General features: G+C 32.4%; 2 protein-coding genes across 2 annotated transcripts; one reads left to right on the top strand and one right to left on the bottom strand.

The window, feature by feature from the left end:
- Positions 1 to 838: 838 nt before the first annotated feature.
- LOC107476628 (SH3 domain-containing protein 2) lies at positions 839 to 4,327 on the top strand. Its single transcript, XM_016096474.3, has 10 exons — positions 839 to 1,127; positions 1,650 to 1,760; positions 1,851 to 1,920; positions 2,027 to 2,178; positions 2,555 to 2,656; positions 2,792 to 2,992; positions 3,088 to 3,150; positions 3,308 to 3,466; positions 3,574 to 3,648; positions 3,995 to 4,327. Exons 1-10 carry the CDS (start codon positions 1,068 to 1,070, stop codon positions 4,109 to 4,111), a joined length of 1,110 nt encoding a protein of 369 aa, XP_015951960.1. The 5' UTR covers positions 839 to 1,067; the 3' UTR covers positions 4,112 to 4,327.
- Positions 4,328 to 5,916: 1,589 nt separating this feature from the next.
- On the bottom strand, positions 5,917 to 12,441 carry LOC107476630 (squalene synthase 2). The gene is made up of 14 exons (XM_021137422.2): positions 12,290 to 12,441; positions 12,099 to 12,141; positions 11,387 to 11,476; positions 11,052 to 11,127; positions 10,436 to 10,505; positions 9,776 to 9,919; positions 9,585 to 9,689; positions 9,085 to 9,231; positions 7,301 to 7,376; positions 6,783 to 6,871; positions 6,523 to 6,614; positions 6,394 to 6,436; positions 6,238 to 6,307; positions 5,917 to 6,135 (listed from the first exon to the last, which is right to left on the bottom strand). The coding sequence occupies exons 1-13, from the start codon at positions 12,419 to 12,421 to the stop codon at positions 6,239 to 6,241; spliced, it is 1,176 nt and encodes a 391-aa protein (XP_020993081.1). The 5' UTR covers positions 12,422 to 12,441; the 3' UTR covers positions 5,917 to 6,135; position 6,238.
- Positions 12,442 to 15,585: the final 3,144 nt, after the last annotated feature.

The following is a 15,585-nucleotide window of genomic DNA, read 5'->3' as shown; positions in this document are numbered from 1 at the left end:
TGACTTTATTATTATTGTTCATCAAGACGTGTATATAATCTTTGCTATAAATCAATTGCATTCAAAGTTTGAATTATGGTATGAACAATTTTGATAAGTTACTAGATAATTATAAGTAGATTATTAGTGTATGAATCTATTTTTCGAAGAATAAAGTCCAACAAAATTGACAGTCACCGGTTATGCTTTTCTTTGGTAAGCAACTAGTCAAAGAAGGGGACGAAATGATGTCCTTTTGTCAAGGAGAAATGATTTACTCTGTTGTTAGAAGGAATGTAGCACTAAACTATTAGATTTTGTTCATGGAACAAAAAATTATCTTACTTAACTGTTAAAATGAGACAATACGAAAATTTAAAAATGTTATTACCGAAATAATTTTAAAAAGTTAGATCAATATTTTTTAGTTTTCTCTTAAAAAAAATCTATTGTTTTTTGTTCCGTGACTCTAATTTTATTTTCACCTTCATAATTTGAAAAAAAATATGGTTTTTATTCTTAATTTTTGTAATTTTTTTAAAATACTTCTAACGGTTAATTATATTATTTTATTTTTAATATTTTTTATTTGCATGAAAATTATCTTTAAACGTTAAGGTTAAAGACAAAATTAAAAATATCCATAGATAATTTCGAAATAAATTAAAAATGTTAAAAATAAAATTAAATAAATTGAGAATTTATTTTTTTTTGTAAAATATTTTTTATTTAAAATTTTATAAAAAAATAAAATGAAAAAGTTTTCCCAACCCAAACTAATATTCTTACTCGTCTGGAGTCTCTACTAACCTCACCCATGTCTCCTGTCTATGAACCATATAATTATGATTGCATATAAAAGTTATCGTTCTCGAAATAAGCAACTTAAGACACAGACCAATAGAAAGAAAAAAATAGTGTTGGTGGTTGAGAAATTTGAAAAAGCTTCTGCTCTCTGTCTTCTCTCTTCTGCTCTACACAAACAAAACTGTTTAGCGTCGTGGTGGAGAGTGATTGTTTTTGTTATTGTTTGTTGCAGCGCCGGAAAACGAAACCGAGATTCATTTCAATTCCATTTTCGCATCTGAATGGATGCTATTAGAAAGCAAGCTTCGAAGCTTCGAGAACAAGTCGCTCGCCAACAACAGGTTCTATTTCACTGTTCTTTACCAGATCTTTTCTCCGATCAATTCGTTTAGATCCTTCCATTCGCTATCTGAATCTGAGAATCTTATTTCGTTTCGTTTCGTTTTGTTCGCGTTGTTTCTCGCACTCGATGCGATTTGTAATGAATCTCATTCGTTATTCCTCTCATCGCGACGATGTTCGACTCTGATTTTCGTTGCGAGATTGTAATTATCATTCTCATTAATAGATTAACCTCATGTTTTGGATCTATTCGAATCGCGCGATTGCATTGTGGAACTCAATTAAGAAATCTCGTTGAAGTAATTTGAATTTTGAGCTGGCACCGTTACATTTGCATTCAATTCAGCAGTAGATTTCAAAATCACTGTGCGTTGTATACTTTTCAGTACCGTTAATTGTTATGATTAAGTTTCTATTAATTCATTTTCCTTTCTGTCTTGTTCTCACTTTCTCAATTGCTCGTTGTTTATGCTTGCCTCGTTTGTTATTCTTTATAACTTTCATGATTTCTTGCTATTTAGGCTGTTCTGAAACAGTGGTATGGCGGTTCAGATAATTTGGTCGCTGATGAGGCAGAACTCCAGCTACATCAGAGACTTGAGAAGCTTTATATATCGACACGTGCGGGAAAGGTTTTGTTTCCCCAACGCTAACTCTCTGTTTGCATCTCAGTTAATGCTCTTCATCCTCCGCTAATAATGAAATCTCCTTGTGTTTTTCAGCACTATCAAAGAGATATTGTACGTGGTGTAGAAGGTTATATTGTTACCGGATCAAAGCAAGTTGAAATTGGTAGGTAATGTTGGTTAGTGAAACTTTTTAAGTTTCATTGAAGTTCAATGTTGTTAGTTTATGGAAAGATATTGTTATTCAACTCCGAAACATCTTATTTTGACAGGGGCAAAGCTATCAGAAGATAGTAGGAAATATGGTGCAGAAAATACATGTACGAGTGGCAATACATTATCTAGAGCTGCACTAAATTTCGCAAGAGCCCGAGCTCAAATGGAGAAGGAGCATGGAAACTTACTGAAAGCTTTTGGAACACAGGTACATATTGCGTGTCAATATGTTTGTTTGTATGTATGTGTATGTATGGAAATTTATGTTTCTGTTCATCAAGCAAGTACTTCTGTTGATATATTGCTAAGTTCAAATATGACACATCAGTGATGGTATAGTTTTTCCAAATAAACTGCTCCACCAAATATGAATGTGATTTGAGAACCTAAATCTCATGGAAAACAAATATGCAGACTAGGTGGGAGATCAATCTTGAATAAAACTTTTAAGTTTTAATACATAAGATCCATCTACTCACTTAGTTGCTCTATTTATAATTCTGACTCAATTGTTTGTTTATGCACTGCATACTTCCAACTAGACCTAAAAGTCTGCGACTGAAGTCTTGCTTATTGCTGAGTAGGTTGCAGAGCCCTTAAGAGCAATGGTGGTGGGAGCTCCATTGGAGGATGCCCGGCATCTAGCTCAACGCTATGACAGAATGCGACAGGAAGCTGAAGCCCAGGTATTTTAGAATTTCTCTTTCGTTTGCCACCTGCCTTTTTTGGTGTTTCTCATCTCCTTTGTCTAAGTGCATGATTAATTAATGATTTTATTTTCCTATTTTGACTTGTAAATACTGCCTTTTGAACCTAGACAGGCTATTGAAGTTTCCAAGCGCCAGGCAAAAGTAAGAGAAACACCAGGCAATGCTGACAATGCCATGAAATTTGAAGCAGCTGAAGCAAAACTGCATGACCTGAAGACAAACATGGGAATATTGGGGAAGGAAGCTGCTGCTGCATTGGCTGCTGTTGAAGCACAGCAACAGAGGTTAACACTTCAGCGACTTATAGCTATGGTATTAAATTTTTACTTTATGATTATGCAACTCTCCAATTTAAGGAAATATTGTATCTGAGTTATGATAAATGCAATCAATTTCCGGTTCTCAAGGTTGAAGCAGAGCGTGCATATCATCAAATAGTCCTACAAATTCTTGATCAGCTTGAGGGTGAGGTAAGAAACCATATCATTATGTCATTTTTTTCTATTTGCCTTGTAGATGTCAAATATGCCATCTGAAAGATAGGTCATTTTCATTTATTATAAACATCTGCGTTAATGCGGGATGTTTGTGCACCGGGCTGCCCTTCATATGTATATTCAACAATAGATGATATCTGAACGTCATCGAATTGAAGCTGCTCCTGCTCCTGCTCCTAGTGTGGATGAGAGTATGCCACCACCACCGTCATACGAGGAAGCTAATGGTGTCTATGCTTCTCAGGCAAGTAATGGATCAACTGATAGCATGGGTTACTTCTTAGGCGAGGTTAGTAGGAGACTGTTCCTTATACGAACTACAAAGGGTTACACTTACAGGTCTAATATTGAAAAGGAATGCTGATGTGCTATTTATAATTTCTACTATTCTTGCAGGTTTTGTTTCCGTACTCTGCTGTGTCTGAAGTGGAGTTGAATCTTTCAGTTGGTGATTATGTTGTTGTCCGAAAGGTTAGTATTGTGCTGTATCTAAATATAACTAGCTTTCTTTAACTCTTCGAACCAAATAAGGGCTTAGACATGGCATTACATTCGTGGGGAGGCATTTGACTTGAATTTCTTTAGCACTGATATATCAATAATTATGCAGTCAGAATATGAGTATGTTATAACTGATTCAACATACAATGATTGTTTTGTCATCTTTTATGATGTGCCTTGTGTCCCAACTCAAGCAGTTATGGTTCACAATTTTCTGTTTCCTTCCATACCAAACTGGTCCCCTTTTCTGTTTCCTTCCATACCAAACGGGTCCCATTTTTCTGTTCCCCCGGTATGATTGCTGTGATTTTCACAGGTAACAAATAATGGCTGGGCCGAGGGTGAATGCAAAGGAAAAGCAGGTTGGTTTCCATTTAGTTACATTGAAAGAAGGGAACGGGTTCTTGCTAGCAAGGTGGCTGAAGTGTTTTGAACTTTCTCCTGTTGGGTTTGGTTTTCTTAACCCGGGGTATTTTTATGTGTGTGTGATGTTTTGTACTTATGGTGGATAATGTGTTCTTAGCATAGAAAAAATGATTTATGATAGAAAATGCCAGCTATTCCCTTGTGGTTACCAATTATATAATGTATAAATATGTTATCATCTTTTGCTATTTGCTATTTAGTTGCCTCAGTCTGTTTCTTTTTATGTTTCATAGCTTGGTTTTGTGCTATTTCTGCCAAAATTTTATTGCATCTTCAGTTCACTTATATGCGATTAAGGGATATTGTGCAAGGATGAGGGTTGAATTAGACGAAGCTAAAAACCTAGTATTTAGTGCCATTAGCATTTTAATGTTCAAAATTGCTTTTTTAATTGCATATTGTAGCACAATTATTTTTTATTATATTTTGGTTAATATAAATATCTATTATTAAAAATGTTAGATTTCTTAACTATTCCTACATTCTAAATTATAGTAATAATGTATTCTTGGTGTTTTGAAAACAGGACCGAATAGAACGGCTCAATCAGGTTAATGGCTCAATCAGGTTAATCGAAAATCAGTCAGTAAATCGATTCGGTTTAAACAAAAATTTGATTGGTTATAAACTGATCAAAAAATTGATTATTTGTTAAACCGGTCTAACTTTTAGCGATTAATTGGTTTAAAATAACAAAATAAAAAAGAATTAAATTTTTTCTAAAAGAATATATATTTTATATAAATATTATTTTATTCTAATTGGTTAAATTCCAATTGAATTTCATTTGAATTTTTTAAAGTTTAAAGTTTTGAATTTCTGATTCTACTAATTCAATTACTGGTTAGACGTTTAGAACCTTGGTTTTTTTCCCACTTGAGTCTTAATTAGAAACTTGGCAAAGCATAACGAAAAATTCTTCCATTACCCAAAAATTAAACATTCATTTAATTTAATATTATATTGTTATATTTATTTTTCAAGTAAAAATGCACAATTGGTTATTTTATATTTAAAAAAGCATTTTTATTTTTAATTCTTGTAAACTGTAAACATTGTAAATTTTTATTTTGAAAATAACTTTGATAGAAATGTGATCCTACACTTTTATCCCAAAGCTGAATGATTTCATCACTTTATTTATAATGATTCTATATTAAATTATCCCTTTAGCAATTTTTGAATATTACCATTACTCTTAATTTTTTTTATAAAAATCAAATTTACAAAAAAAAAAAACCATCGTTCCAAATAAAATCATTCATCCAATTAATCAAAATCACATTAATTTGAATTTGATTCAATTTCATTTTCTAGCAAATTGCATGATTGGATCAAATTATTTATTTCTCAAAAGTCAACAACGGTCTAATTCAATTCAAATTGTACGATGCAAATTGCACAATGCGATATGATACCATTGTTCTACTATTAAATTCAAAATTTAATTTATAATATATTTAATTTGTTACATTTTTATCTTAGTCATGTATTATTATTGTTTGGTAAGTATTTTGTAAATTTCTTATTTCTATTTTTAATAATAAAATAACAATTTTATTTTTTAAAACTAGAATAAATTCCATTTTAATCGTAGTAGTTTAGATCGAATTGAATTAAATTTAAAAATAAAATCAAAATAATCTAATCCAAAAAAATAAATACATTATATATTTCTTTCAAAACCGATATAAACTGCCCCCGAATATCCTTACCCGTATTCTTGACAGCTATGCCGAAAGTTCGATACCTGAGCCTGTTTTTCTTAAATATATCTGAAATGATTTGGCATTCCAACTCTATGCAAGTATATCAAGAGTTCAAGACGTATTAATGACAGTTTTCGTAAAGTTAAACTTAAATCTATCACAAGCCTACAGGAACTATATATTACACTGTTCATTTTCAGTTACTACAACACACGACAAATTACTTTAGCCATTAAACTACTGCCTGCAAGGCTTCACATTGTGTCGGATGAGGAATGCCATCCAAGGTCAGAAAGACAGAAAGGCAAGAAGGCTTAAAATACTACAAAAATAAAAGAAGTGAACAATTATTAGAAAATATAAGTGGTTATATTTTTAATTTGTTACATATATACAGTACATTAGAACCAACAATAGAACGCACACTAAATGTTTTGGCGGTTAGCAGAGAGATATGCAAAAAGGATGGAAAACGTGATGATCAGGATGAAGATCTGCAAGGAAACAATTTGCATTAACATCGGTATATAAATATAATTAAGAAATGCATAGTTAAAAGAGGGAAAAGAAAAAAACTTGCCATGGTGGAGCTATATCCGTTCCCATTCACAATGTAAGATTTCCTGTTCAAATAAATTGAAGGTTTGTTAAATTGTTAATGTAAAAAGGGTAGCTTTTGAGTTTTGAAGGTACTAAGATAGTTGTCTGCCTTTTACTTAGGAGACCAGATTCTCTGCAAGTCTTCTGTATAGATTGCAGCCTGCTCAATGTTTTTGTAGCATTGGGATCATTTTTGTCAACCTACAATGAAAAATGCCAAACTTTCTTAGTTGGAAAATGTGAGCTCTAAGAAAATCCTTGAAACTGAAAGACAGCTTGAGTTCGATTAGGATAAACAAAAGTAGTGCATCCACATTCTTGTGTTGCAAACGTAATCATAATTTGTTAAGAAGCATGAATTCTTCATACCTTGGACTCCAATATACAAGCAAAATCAAAGAATGCACCATAAACATCAGCCATTGTCTTTGTTCGGTCAATCACTTTGGCAGTTAAACCTATAAATCATAACCAAAAAGCGTTTGTAAACAGCTTATTTAATCTTTATTTAAAAGACCATCAAAGGAAAAATCGCCTTTAAATAATAATAATAATAATATTAATAATAATAATAATCATCATCATCATCATCATCATCATCATCATCATCACCATTATCTTGTAAAGAGAGGAGGAAACCATAACAAATGACTACACAATTGGCACTGGTTGTATATGTTAATCCGATAGTAAAGAGAATCCAAGATATAGTTTTAAGAAGATTCTTTCTACACACAGTTACCTAGAGCAAATTGCAGCAGTTCACTTATTCATTGGACTTCCATATATCTTTGCCCCACTATTTTATACCAATTTTATCTTTATATTCCAGCATGCGTTAAGTGGAAGACTTCAAAAGGATATTGGCATTGAAATGTTTAACTTACCACGCCTCATTTTTACTACACCTCTGAAGACTTCGATGTTGTTATAGCACAATGCAATCGTCCCAATTGCCATTATCTATCACAAAAATTGTCAAATAAACATCCAACTTGCTATGGAAAAAAAAGGTGTGAAAGGTAGCTATTGTCATATGCAGATTTATCAAGCATAATATGCATATCATCAAGAAATGATAGAAACTATAGCGTAACCAAGAAATGAACTCTAAATATAAGATTAACATGATAATATCCATATATTTAAAGGTTGAACCTCCAACTTGTTTTAAGATAACTGAGAGGTCAACCCCCCAAGACAGTGTGACCTAAGTGCCTCCTGCTTCATGAACATTTGAAACTAGAAGAAAAAGACTTATTCTATATCTATTATCTATTACTAATTTTACAACTAAAATATGTCACATCATTTCCTGATTACAATTAAAATCAATTTTTTTTCTTTAAAATTAAAGAGTATTGCCTTCCATCCTCTCTCTTTCTCTATCTTTCTTATTCCTTCACTCATTCTATCTCTCTTATATATTATTATCAATAACTAATTACAAATTTGACAATCAAAATATGTAACATGACATTCTCTAAATGCATTAAAATTAAAATTGAAATATTAAAACTGAAATATATCTATACTATATATACTTACTAATTTAATAATAAAAATGTGTGATATGACACTCTCTTATTAAAATTTGAGAGGAAATATTTCTCTCTAAAATTAATAAACTCTCTTTCTACATTCTCTTATTTACTTCTCTCCTTTTTTCTATTTGTCTCTATCCTTCCGACTCTATATAATTATATATAATTTATAATTTATTTATATTCTATATTAGTAATTTGACAATTTTATTTAATTTTAAATTTTTACCGCTTATCTTTCTAATATATATTTTCATTTTTCTTCTTTCAAATATTTATTACATATAATTTGGGAAGAATACTAATGTTGTGATTAAACGTTAGAACCAAGATTCAATTGTTTAAAAAAATATTGATTTTGAGTTAATTTTATAACTATCAATATAAATTTTTTATACTAATATCTAATTATATTTTTATATACATATAGAGAAAAATATTATTTTAAATAACAAGTATAAAAATTAATTATTTCTATTTGTGCAACAAACTTAACACCTAATCAAATATAAAAGTATATACGTTAGATTCTTTCAAACTTTAGATAAGTAATGTTAAAATTAATTATTAGTAAAAAAATTAAATTCTTTTACATGAAAATAATAACTAAAAATTTTATTATTTGATTTTTATTTATCTACGGAGATCCTGGTCTTTTTAGTCGATGGAAACTTTTGTCTTCTACGACCTTTTTGTAAAAATAGTTTGATTCTATAATTTTTTTTGTGTGTCACAAATTCACAATCTATAATGTCGGTGCAAAACCGACGTAATTTTAAAAGATTTATATTCCCAATGTTATTAAAAGTAAAAATACTAGTAATATTATAATATTAACCAAATCAAACCAGCAAGGTTACACCGTAAAAAGTTGACACTCCTAACCTAGAAAATCAATCAGCCAATGGAAGATCTATCACGTTAATTGTACATGAAATTGTGATTCCGCTGCAAGTTCCATCGCTAGAGTTTGCAAAACACCTCATGGATATAATAGATTGTAATGTTGCATGATTTTTATTTATTTATTTTATCTTAACTAGAGTGAGAAGCTTTTATTGAAATCTAATATAGCTTTGCAAGACAAATTACCCAACATCAAAATTAATTAAGCAACTTAACCGAACCTGGGGAATAGCACAAAAGCGAAATATAGCCAGGTCTCGTAATGCAGACATGTACTTTAAAGAATCTTCGGCATGCATCAGAGCGTTAGTGACCATGTCATTTAAGCATTGCACTGCCTTGATGGAATTCTCCGAATATTTCAGCTCCTGGATAACAAAATTTAAACTGGAGTAAGAAAGAAGAGAATCTTACACGTGCACATTAAGACAGAAGAAAGGCATTCGTGAGTGCAGAACAAACTAGTCTGACAGCAAATGTTGTGTTCACCCGTACAAACCAGTGATAAGAATGTTATCGATTATAAATAAAGAATCGACATCCACTCATTACTCATAGTACTCACAAATGATAAAGCAACACAATAGGGTTGAAGGTACTCTCTCTCTCTCTCTCTCTGTCACACACACACACACACATAATGTGACTGTTTCATATTATTGTGTAATAGGAGAAGATTCTAACCGTCATAGAATAAATATAAGTTCTTAGGGAGACAGACCTCAAGTTTGTTAACATATTTACTCCAGATCTGCCGAGGCCAAAACATTCGTGACTTGGGGATCTCATTGATGTCTTCCAAATAATCTCGAATAATGTTTGCTTTCTGCAATATCAAAAGGTTCTTAACTGAAGCATAATGATTGACTGATTGTTTACATACTGTTTTACTAGATAGTACTACCATCATACCTGCAGAAACAAGCCCATTGAATTGGAGAGGTCATCTGGAGCAAGATCTTCTGAACCAGAGGCATGGAAAAGCTTTGATAAACCTAACCCAACAAGTCCTGCCACATAGTGACAATACTCATCGTAGTCATCAATTGTTTCTACCTGCAAATTAAGGGGAAAAATAAAATCTCTTGGACTCAATCGAGATAATCTTTCTAAACCAACCCGGTGAAGCAGAGCTCTGTATATCAGATTTTCTGGGATAGATGCTATAATAATAATAAGGGTTTAGCTAACACTTGTTAAGGTTACTGACGTATATATTTTTTCAAGGAAAACCCAAATTTTATGTTTTTGAATGCATTTATTGAAGAAAAAACTTTAAAACGTGTTAGCCATACCTTAATAATATACTATTGTCAAAAAAAATAATTATCATTAAGTAAAACATATCTACATTATCTGCTTCCAAGACCTTCATTATACAATGTGTGAACTTTTGTCAACCAGGGGGAAAATATCTAGATAATATAACTGGAGGCAAAAATCTATAAAGTTTGATAACAGTAAAATTCAGAAACTATGAGGCAACTATCCGAAGGAATAAAATAGTTTAAACTATTTTAAACCCACTTTATAGTTTAAATAATAGAACTATAGAAGACATGTATGCCAGACCTCCTTGCAAATAAATTTGGCCATTCCTGCACCCATCCTTTTCGTAATATCCTCAATTGCTTCTTGGTAGCTGCATAGTAGAATGTATCGCAAAACTCCAGTCAGTCAGTCACATATACACTGATGAAAAGCTGATAAAAGACAGTGAATTTACAGTCCATATAGCACACATCTCACAATCCCCAGTTCACTTATATAACTTGAAAATACAATCACAGACAAATTATGGAATTAGACCCTCCTTAAGTCTAAGATATTTTGCATGTAATGGTAGCATCATTAGATGAATATTACTCAGATGACGACAAACTGTTTTGTAATTGTAGCAGAGAAAAGAATATACAAGTGCAGAAACCTCTGCAGTCAATGTAAGTAGGAACAATTGACTGTATTCATCAGCCACATACCGTTCATATATTAGGTAGCTATTCTAAAAGATGTAAGACCTTGACAATCTCCACAGTCCACAGCAACAGCATGCCACAAAAGTAATAAAAAACAATGGCCAGAAAATTGAAAATAAAACCAAAGTGCTGCTGCTGATTGGAAAATGATGGAGATAAACAGAAACAAGTGGAACCCAAGTACCACAGAATATTAAAGGAGAAAAACTAACCCCTTTCCAAGTTCCAGAAAAGCAGTTGAAACATGATGAAACTGGTCCATTAGAACTTTGTAGTTGTTTGTTCCACCTTGTTACATACAAAAAAATTATAAGTAGTTCAGCATCAACAAAATTTGAGGTGTAAATATATCACCAATTTTCCAAAGTTAGATAAAGGTTGCCTTTATTATAACCAATTGCAATCCAATTTCTGATATAGAAAAGTTTGATATGGTTAAATTGAAGGAAACAACATGATGGAAGAAAGTTGATTATATAAGAATGGACCTTATTCTCCATGGCATTAACTTTTACCTAAAAAGAGGAGCAAAATAAAAGACACTTACATGAAAAGTGCCAATCACGATCATATATATGATTATGAAAAGCTATTAGTATTGGCACCTTGACATCTGTATCTATGCTGGTATCATCCTCTGTCAAGAGAACAAAAGACCAAAAGTTTTAGGGCAACAATCGTGATTTGCGTCTTACCTAACATCAAGTCACCAACAAGGGGAATGAACATTCTAATGAATGTCTGTTGACATCAAACATTGAACACACTCTAAACCAAGCATGTTTAGTCTAAAGATGCAACCATAATTTCTCAGAAATGTCACATTCCTTCTAAAGAAATGGTCAATGGCAACAGCCGCAATATGTGCAGTAGATCAATCTGAGACTTAACACAGTTTCCAAATCCACAGAATTTCCACATCCTAAACAAGTCCAGATATAATTTGCTTATAATTTCAAATTTAATGGCCAGAAATAAATCGTCAACGTATCAATAACTAGAATTTTCCAAATAGTATGTTGACAAGCCCTGCTTCACATTCAATACTTAAAAATACACTAACAATAAATAAATAAATAAATAAATTATCATTACATATATAGAAAAAAAACAAGAAAAAACCGAAACGAAGCCAAAATAGAAATTGAACATCATAACATGCAGTAAAATGAAAGAATACATCATTATCAATTTATCATGATCATAAACTACGAGACACAACAAGCAATATCGTGATCGTTCAAGAAATGAAAGCGTACCAACGGTATCCAACGCTCGAAGAACCAAATAAAATATGCAAACCTGCAAATAAAGATGCATAGGTATCAGATTCGAATAAGAAACAACTCGATTCAGAAAATATTAAAATAAAATAATGGCATAAATCAAATCCAGATGCAAACAAAAATCGGAAATCGCAGACGAAAACAAAACGCGAAGGTAAACTCACGGCGTTGCGAAGCTCGGTACCGAGCTGCTGAATGACGAGTGCAAAGCTTCTAGAAACCTTGTGGAGCATGGTGTAGCAGAATCTCCAGTGCGGCTCCGACGGGATCTGCTTCTCGGCCTTCTTCGCCGCCATTTTCAGCTTCAGCAACGGATTCTGAATCTAATTGAAAATTAGAAACGACGCCGTTTGGTTTACGTGCTTCGTCTTCGTCTTCTATCTGAGTTTCTTAGGGAGAATGGAGAGTTTCGCTATGGCGAGGCGTGGGTCTTACTCTTAACTCTTAAATGTGATTTTGGCAAATTTGGAAGTTGGTTTCAATTTGAGGTTGGAAAACAATGGTCACTCACTTCATGCTTATGGACGGATTTGAACTTATTATCTGTGGATTTACTCGTACACAGTCACTGGTTAGTTATTGGTTACATTTCATTTTCCATTGCGTATGCTATTGCTAGCCTGTACCAGGTGTGAGGTGTATATGCTAATGCTACCATGCTGAGGTTGGTTTGTTTGTTTTTCCGTTATTTTGAATAAAATATATTTTTTTATTCATAGTATTTTTTAAAGTTTCTAAAATGAGGTTGATGTTTAATTTGATTAGAGTTTATATGTCTAAAATAAATTTTAGTTCTACTTTTATTGTTAGAATTTGTTGCCTATAATATATTTTAGGGATACTCTACCATAATTGAAGTAGTATAGAGAAAAAAAAAATATATTCTTTTTATAATTATTTTTTATTATTTTATTATTATTTAAAATATAGGTTCTATTTTTTTTCAATATCTCTTTTATTCCATATAAGGCTAAAATTTTTATATATGAATAATTTTAATGTGAAATACAACAATATTTAATTATTTTGGTGTTCTACACAGTTGTGGTAGTAACACGTTGACGTTTTGTAATAAAAAAAAAATTTTAATCATGAAAGAACAAAACGTCACTCACGTTTTGTAATAAAAAATATTATTTTAATTATTAAAATACAAAACGTCATTAACGTTTTGTTTAAAAAATATTATTTTAATGGAAGAAACACAAAATGTCAGTGACGTTTTGTACATAATCATAATAATGTTTAACACACAGTTTGGTTCATCTTAAAAGATTTCACCCCTAAAAATATAATATTAAAAATAAAAAATTCTCCCATATAAACTTACATCTTTACTATATAATTTACCTATATTTTATAGGTGTGATTTTTTCTCAATCTTGTATTACGTGAAATGATTATACATCTAAGTATCTAACTACAATTTATCATTAGACATTAATTTTTACATATTTTTTCAAGATAGTTAGTATAAAAATATTTTAGCCCATTGAAATAATTAATTTTTAATTTTATTATTTAAATAATATCTAAATACATATATTTGATACGATACAACAATAACAACAACAACAAAGTCTTGTCCCACTAAGTGGGGTCGGCTACATGAATCAAACAACGCCATTGTGCTCTGTCATGTATCATGTCTACAGAGAGACCGTTTATATGTAGATCTTGTTTGACCACCTCATGGATGGTCTTCTTAGGTCTTCCTCTGCCTTTCGCCTTTTGTCCATCTTCCATCTCATCCACCCTCCTAATTGGATGTTCTATCGGTCTTCTTCTCATATGTCCAAACCACCTAAGACGCGATTCAACCATCTTTTCCACAATGGGTGCTACTCCAACTCTCTCCCTTATATCTTCATTCCTTATTTTATCCAATCGCGTATGACCACTCTTCCATATCAACATCTTCATCTCTGCCACACTCAGCTTATGTTCGTTCTCCCCTTTAGCCGCCCAACACTCTGTACCATACAGCATAGCCGGTCTAATAGCGGTGCGATAGAATTTATCTTTAAGTTTTAAAGGCACTTTTTTGTCGCATATAAAACCAGATGTACTCCGCCATTTTGACCAACCTGCTTGGATCCTATGATTAACATCCTGTTCAATCTCTCCATTATCCTGTATGATGCACCCAAGATACTTAAAACTTTTAACTTTTCCTATGATGTTTTCTCCAATCTTCACCTCTATATTGGGGTTTTCCCTTCTTAGACTGAACTTACATTCCATATATTCTGTCTTGCTACGGCTTATGCGCATACCATACACTTCTAAAGCTTCTCTCTATAACTCCAACTTCTTATTTAGGTCTTCCCTTGACTCTCCCATAAGGATGATATCATCGGCAAAAAGCATGCACCATGGCACAGGCTCTTGGATGTGCTATGTGAGTACTTCCAAGACTAATGTGAAAAGGTATGGATTTAAGGATGATCCATGGTGTAATCCTATACCAATAGGGAATTCCTCCGTCACACCACCTTGAGTCTTCACACTAGTTGTGGCCCCATCATACATGTCTTTAATTGCCCGAATATATGCGATCCTTACTCTCCTCTTTTCTAAAACCTTCCATAAGACCTCCCTTGGTACCCTATCATACGCTTTTTCCAAATCAATAAACACCATATGTAGGTCCCTTTTACTACTACGATACCTCTCCATCATCCTTCTTAAAAGGTATATTGCTTCAGTGGTAGATCTGCCTGGCATAAATCCAAATTGGTTCTCTGTTACTTGTGTCTCTTTTCTCAACCTCCGTTCTATCACCCTTTCCCATAACTTCATAGTATGACTCATAAGCTTAATCCCTCTATAGTTTCCGCAACTTTGTATATCCCATTATTCTTGTAGATAGGTACCAAGGTGCTCTTTCTCCACTCATCAGGCATCGTCTTTGACCTTAAAATCTCATTAAAAAGCTTGGTTAACCAGTTGATGCCTTTTTCTCCAAGACCCTTCCAAACCTCAATCGGGATATTATCAGGTCCTATTGCCCTGCCATTTTTCATCTGCTTTAGAGCCTCTTTTACCTCGAAGTCTCGAATCATTCGATAGTAGTCAAAGTTTTGATCTTCTTCCCTTGTGCATAATCGACCAAGGCTCGGAAGAGTCTTCTGTCCCTCATTAAATAACTCATAGAAGTAGCTCTTCCACCTTTCATTAATCTTCTCATATTGAGCCAACACCTCTCCATCCTTATCCTTTATGCACTTAACCTGATCCAAATCTCTCCTTCTTTCCCGGCTCTTTGTGATTCTATATATACCTTTTTCTCCTTTTTTCGTGCCCAAAGACTGGTAGAGACCCTCATATGCTCTTGTTTTTGCTTCACTTACAGCCACTTTTGTCTCTTTCTTAGCCGCCTTATATTTTTCCCAGTAATCTGCATTACGACATAAAGACCACTCTTTAAAGCATTCCCTTTTTATCTTTATTTTTTCTT

Source organism: Arachis duranensis, chromosome 3 (assembly GCF_000817695.3).
Source record: "Arachis duranensis cultivar V14167 chromosome 3, aradu.V14167.gnm2.J7QH, whole genome shotgun sequence".
Lineage (NCBI taxonomy): Eukaryota > Viridiplantae > Streptophyta > Magnoliopsida > Fabales > Fabaceae > Arachis > Arachis duranensis.
This window is presented reverse-complemented; position numbering and strand designations above follow the sequence as displayed.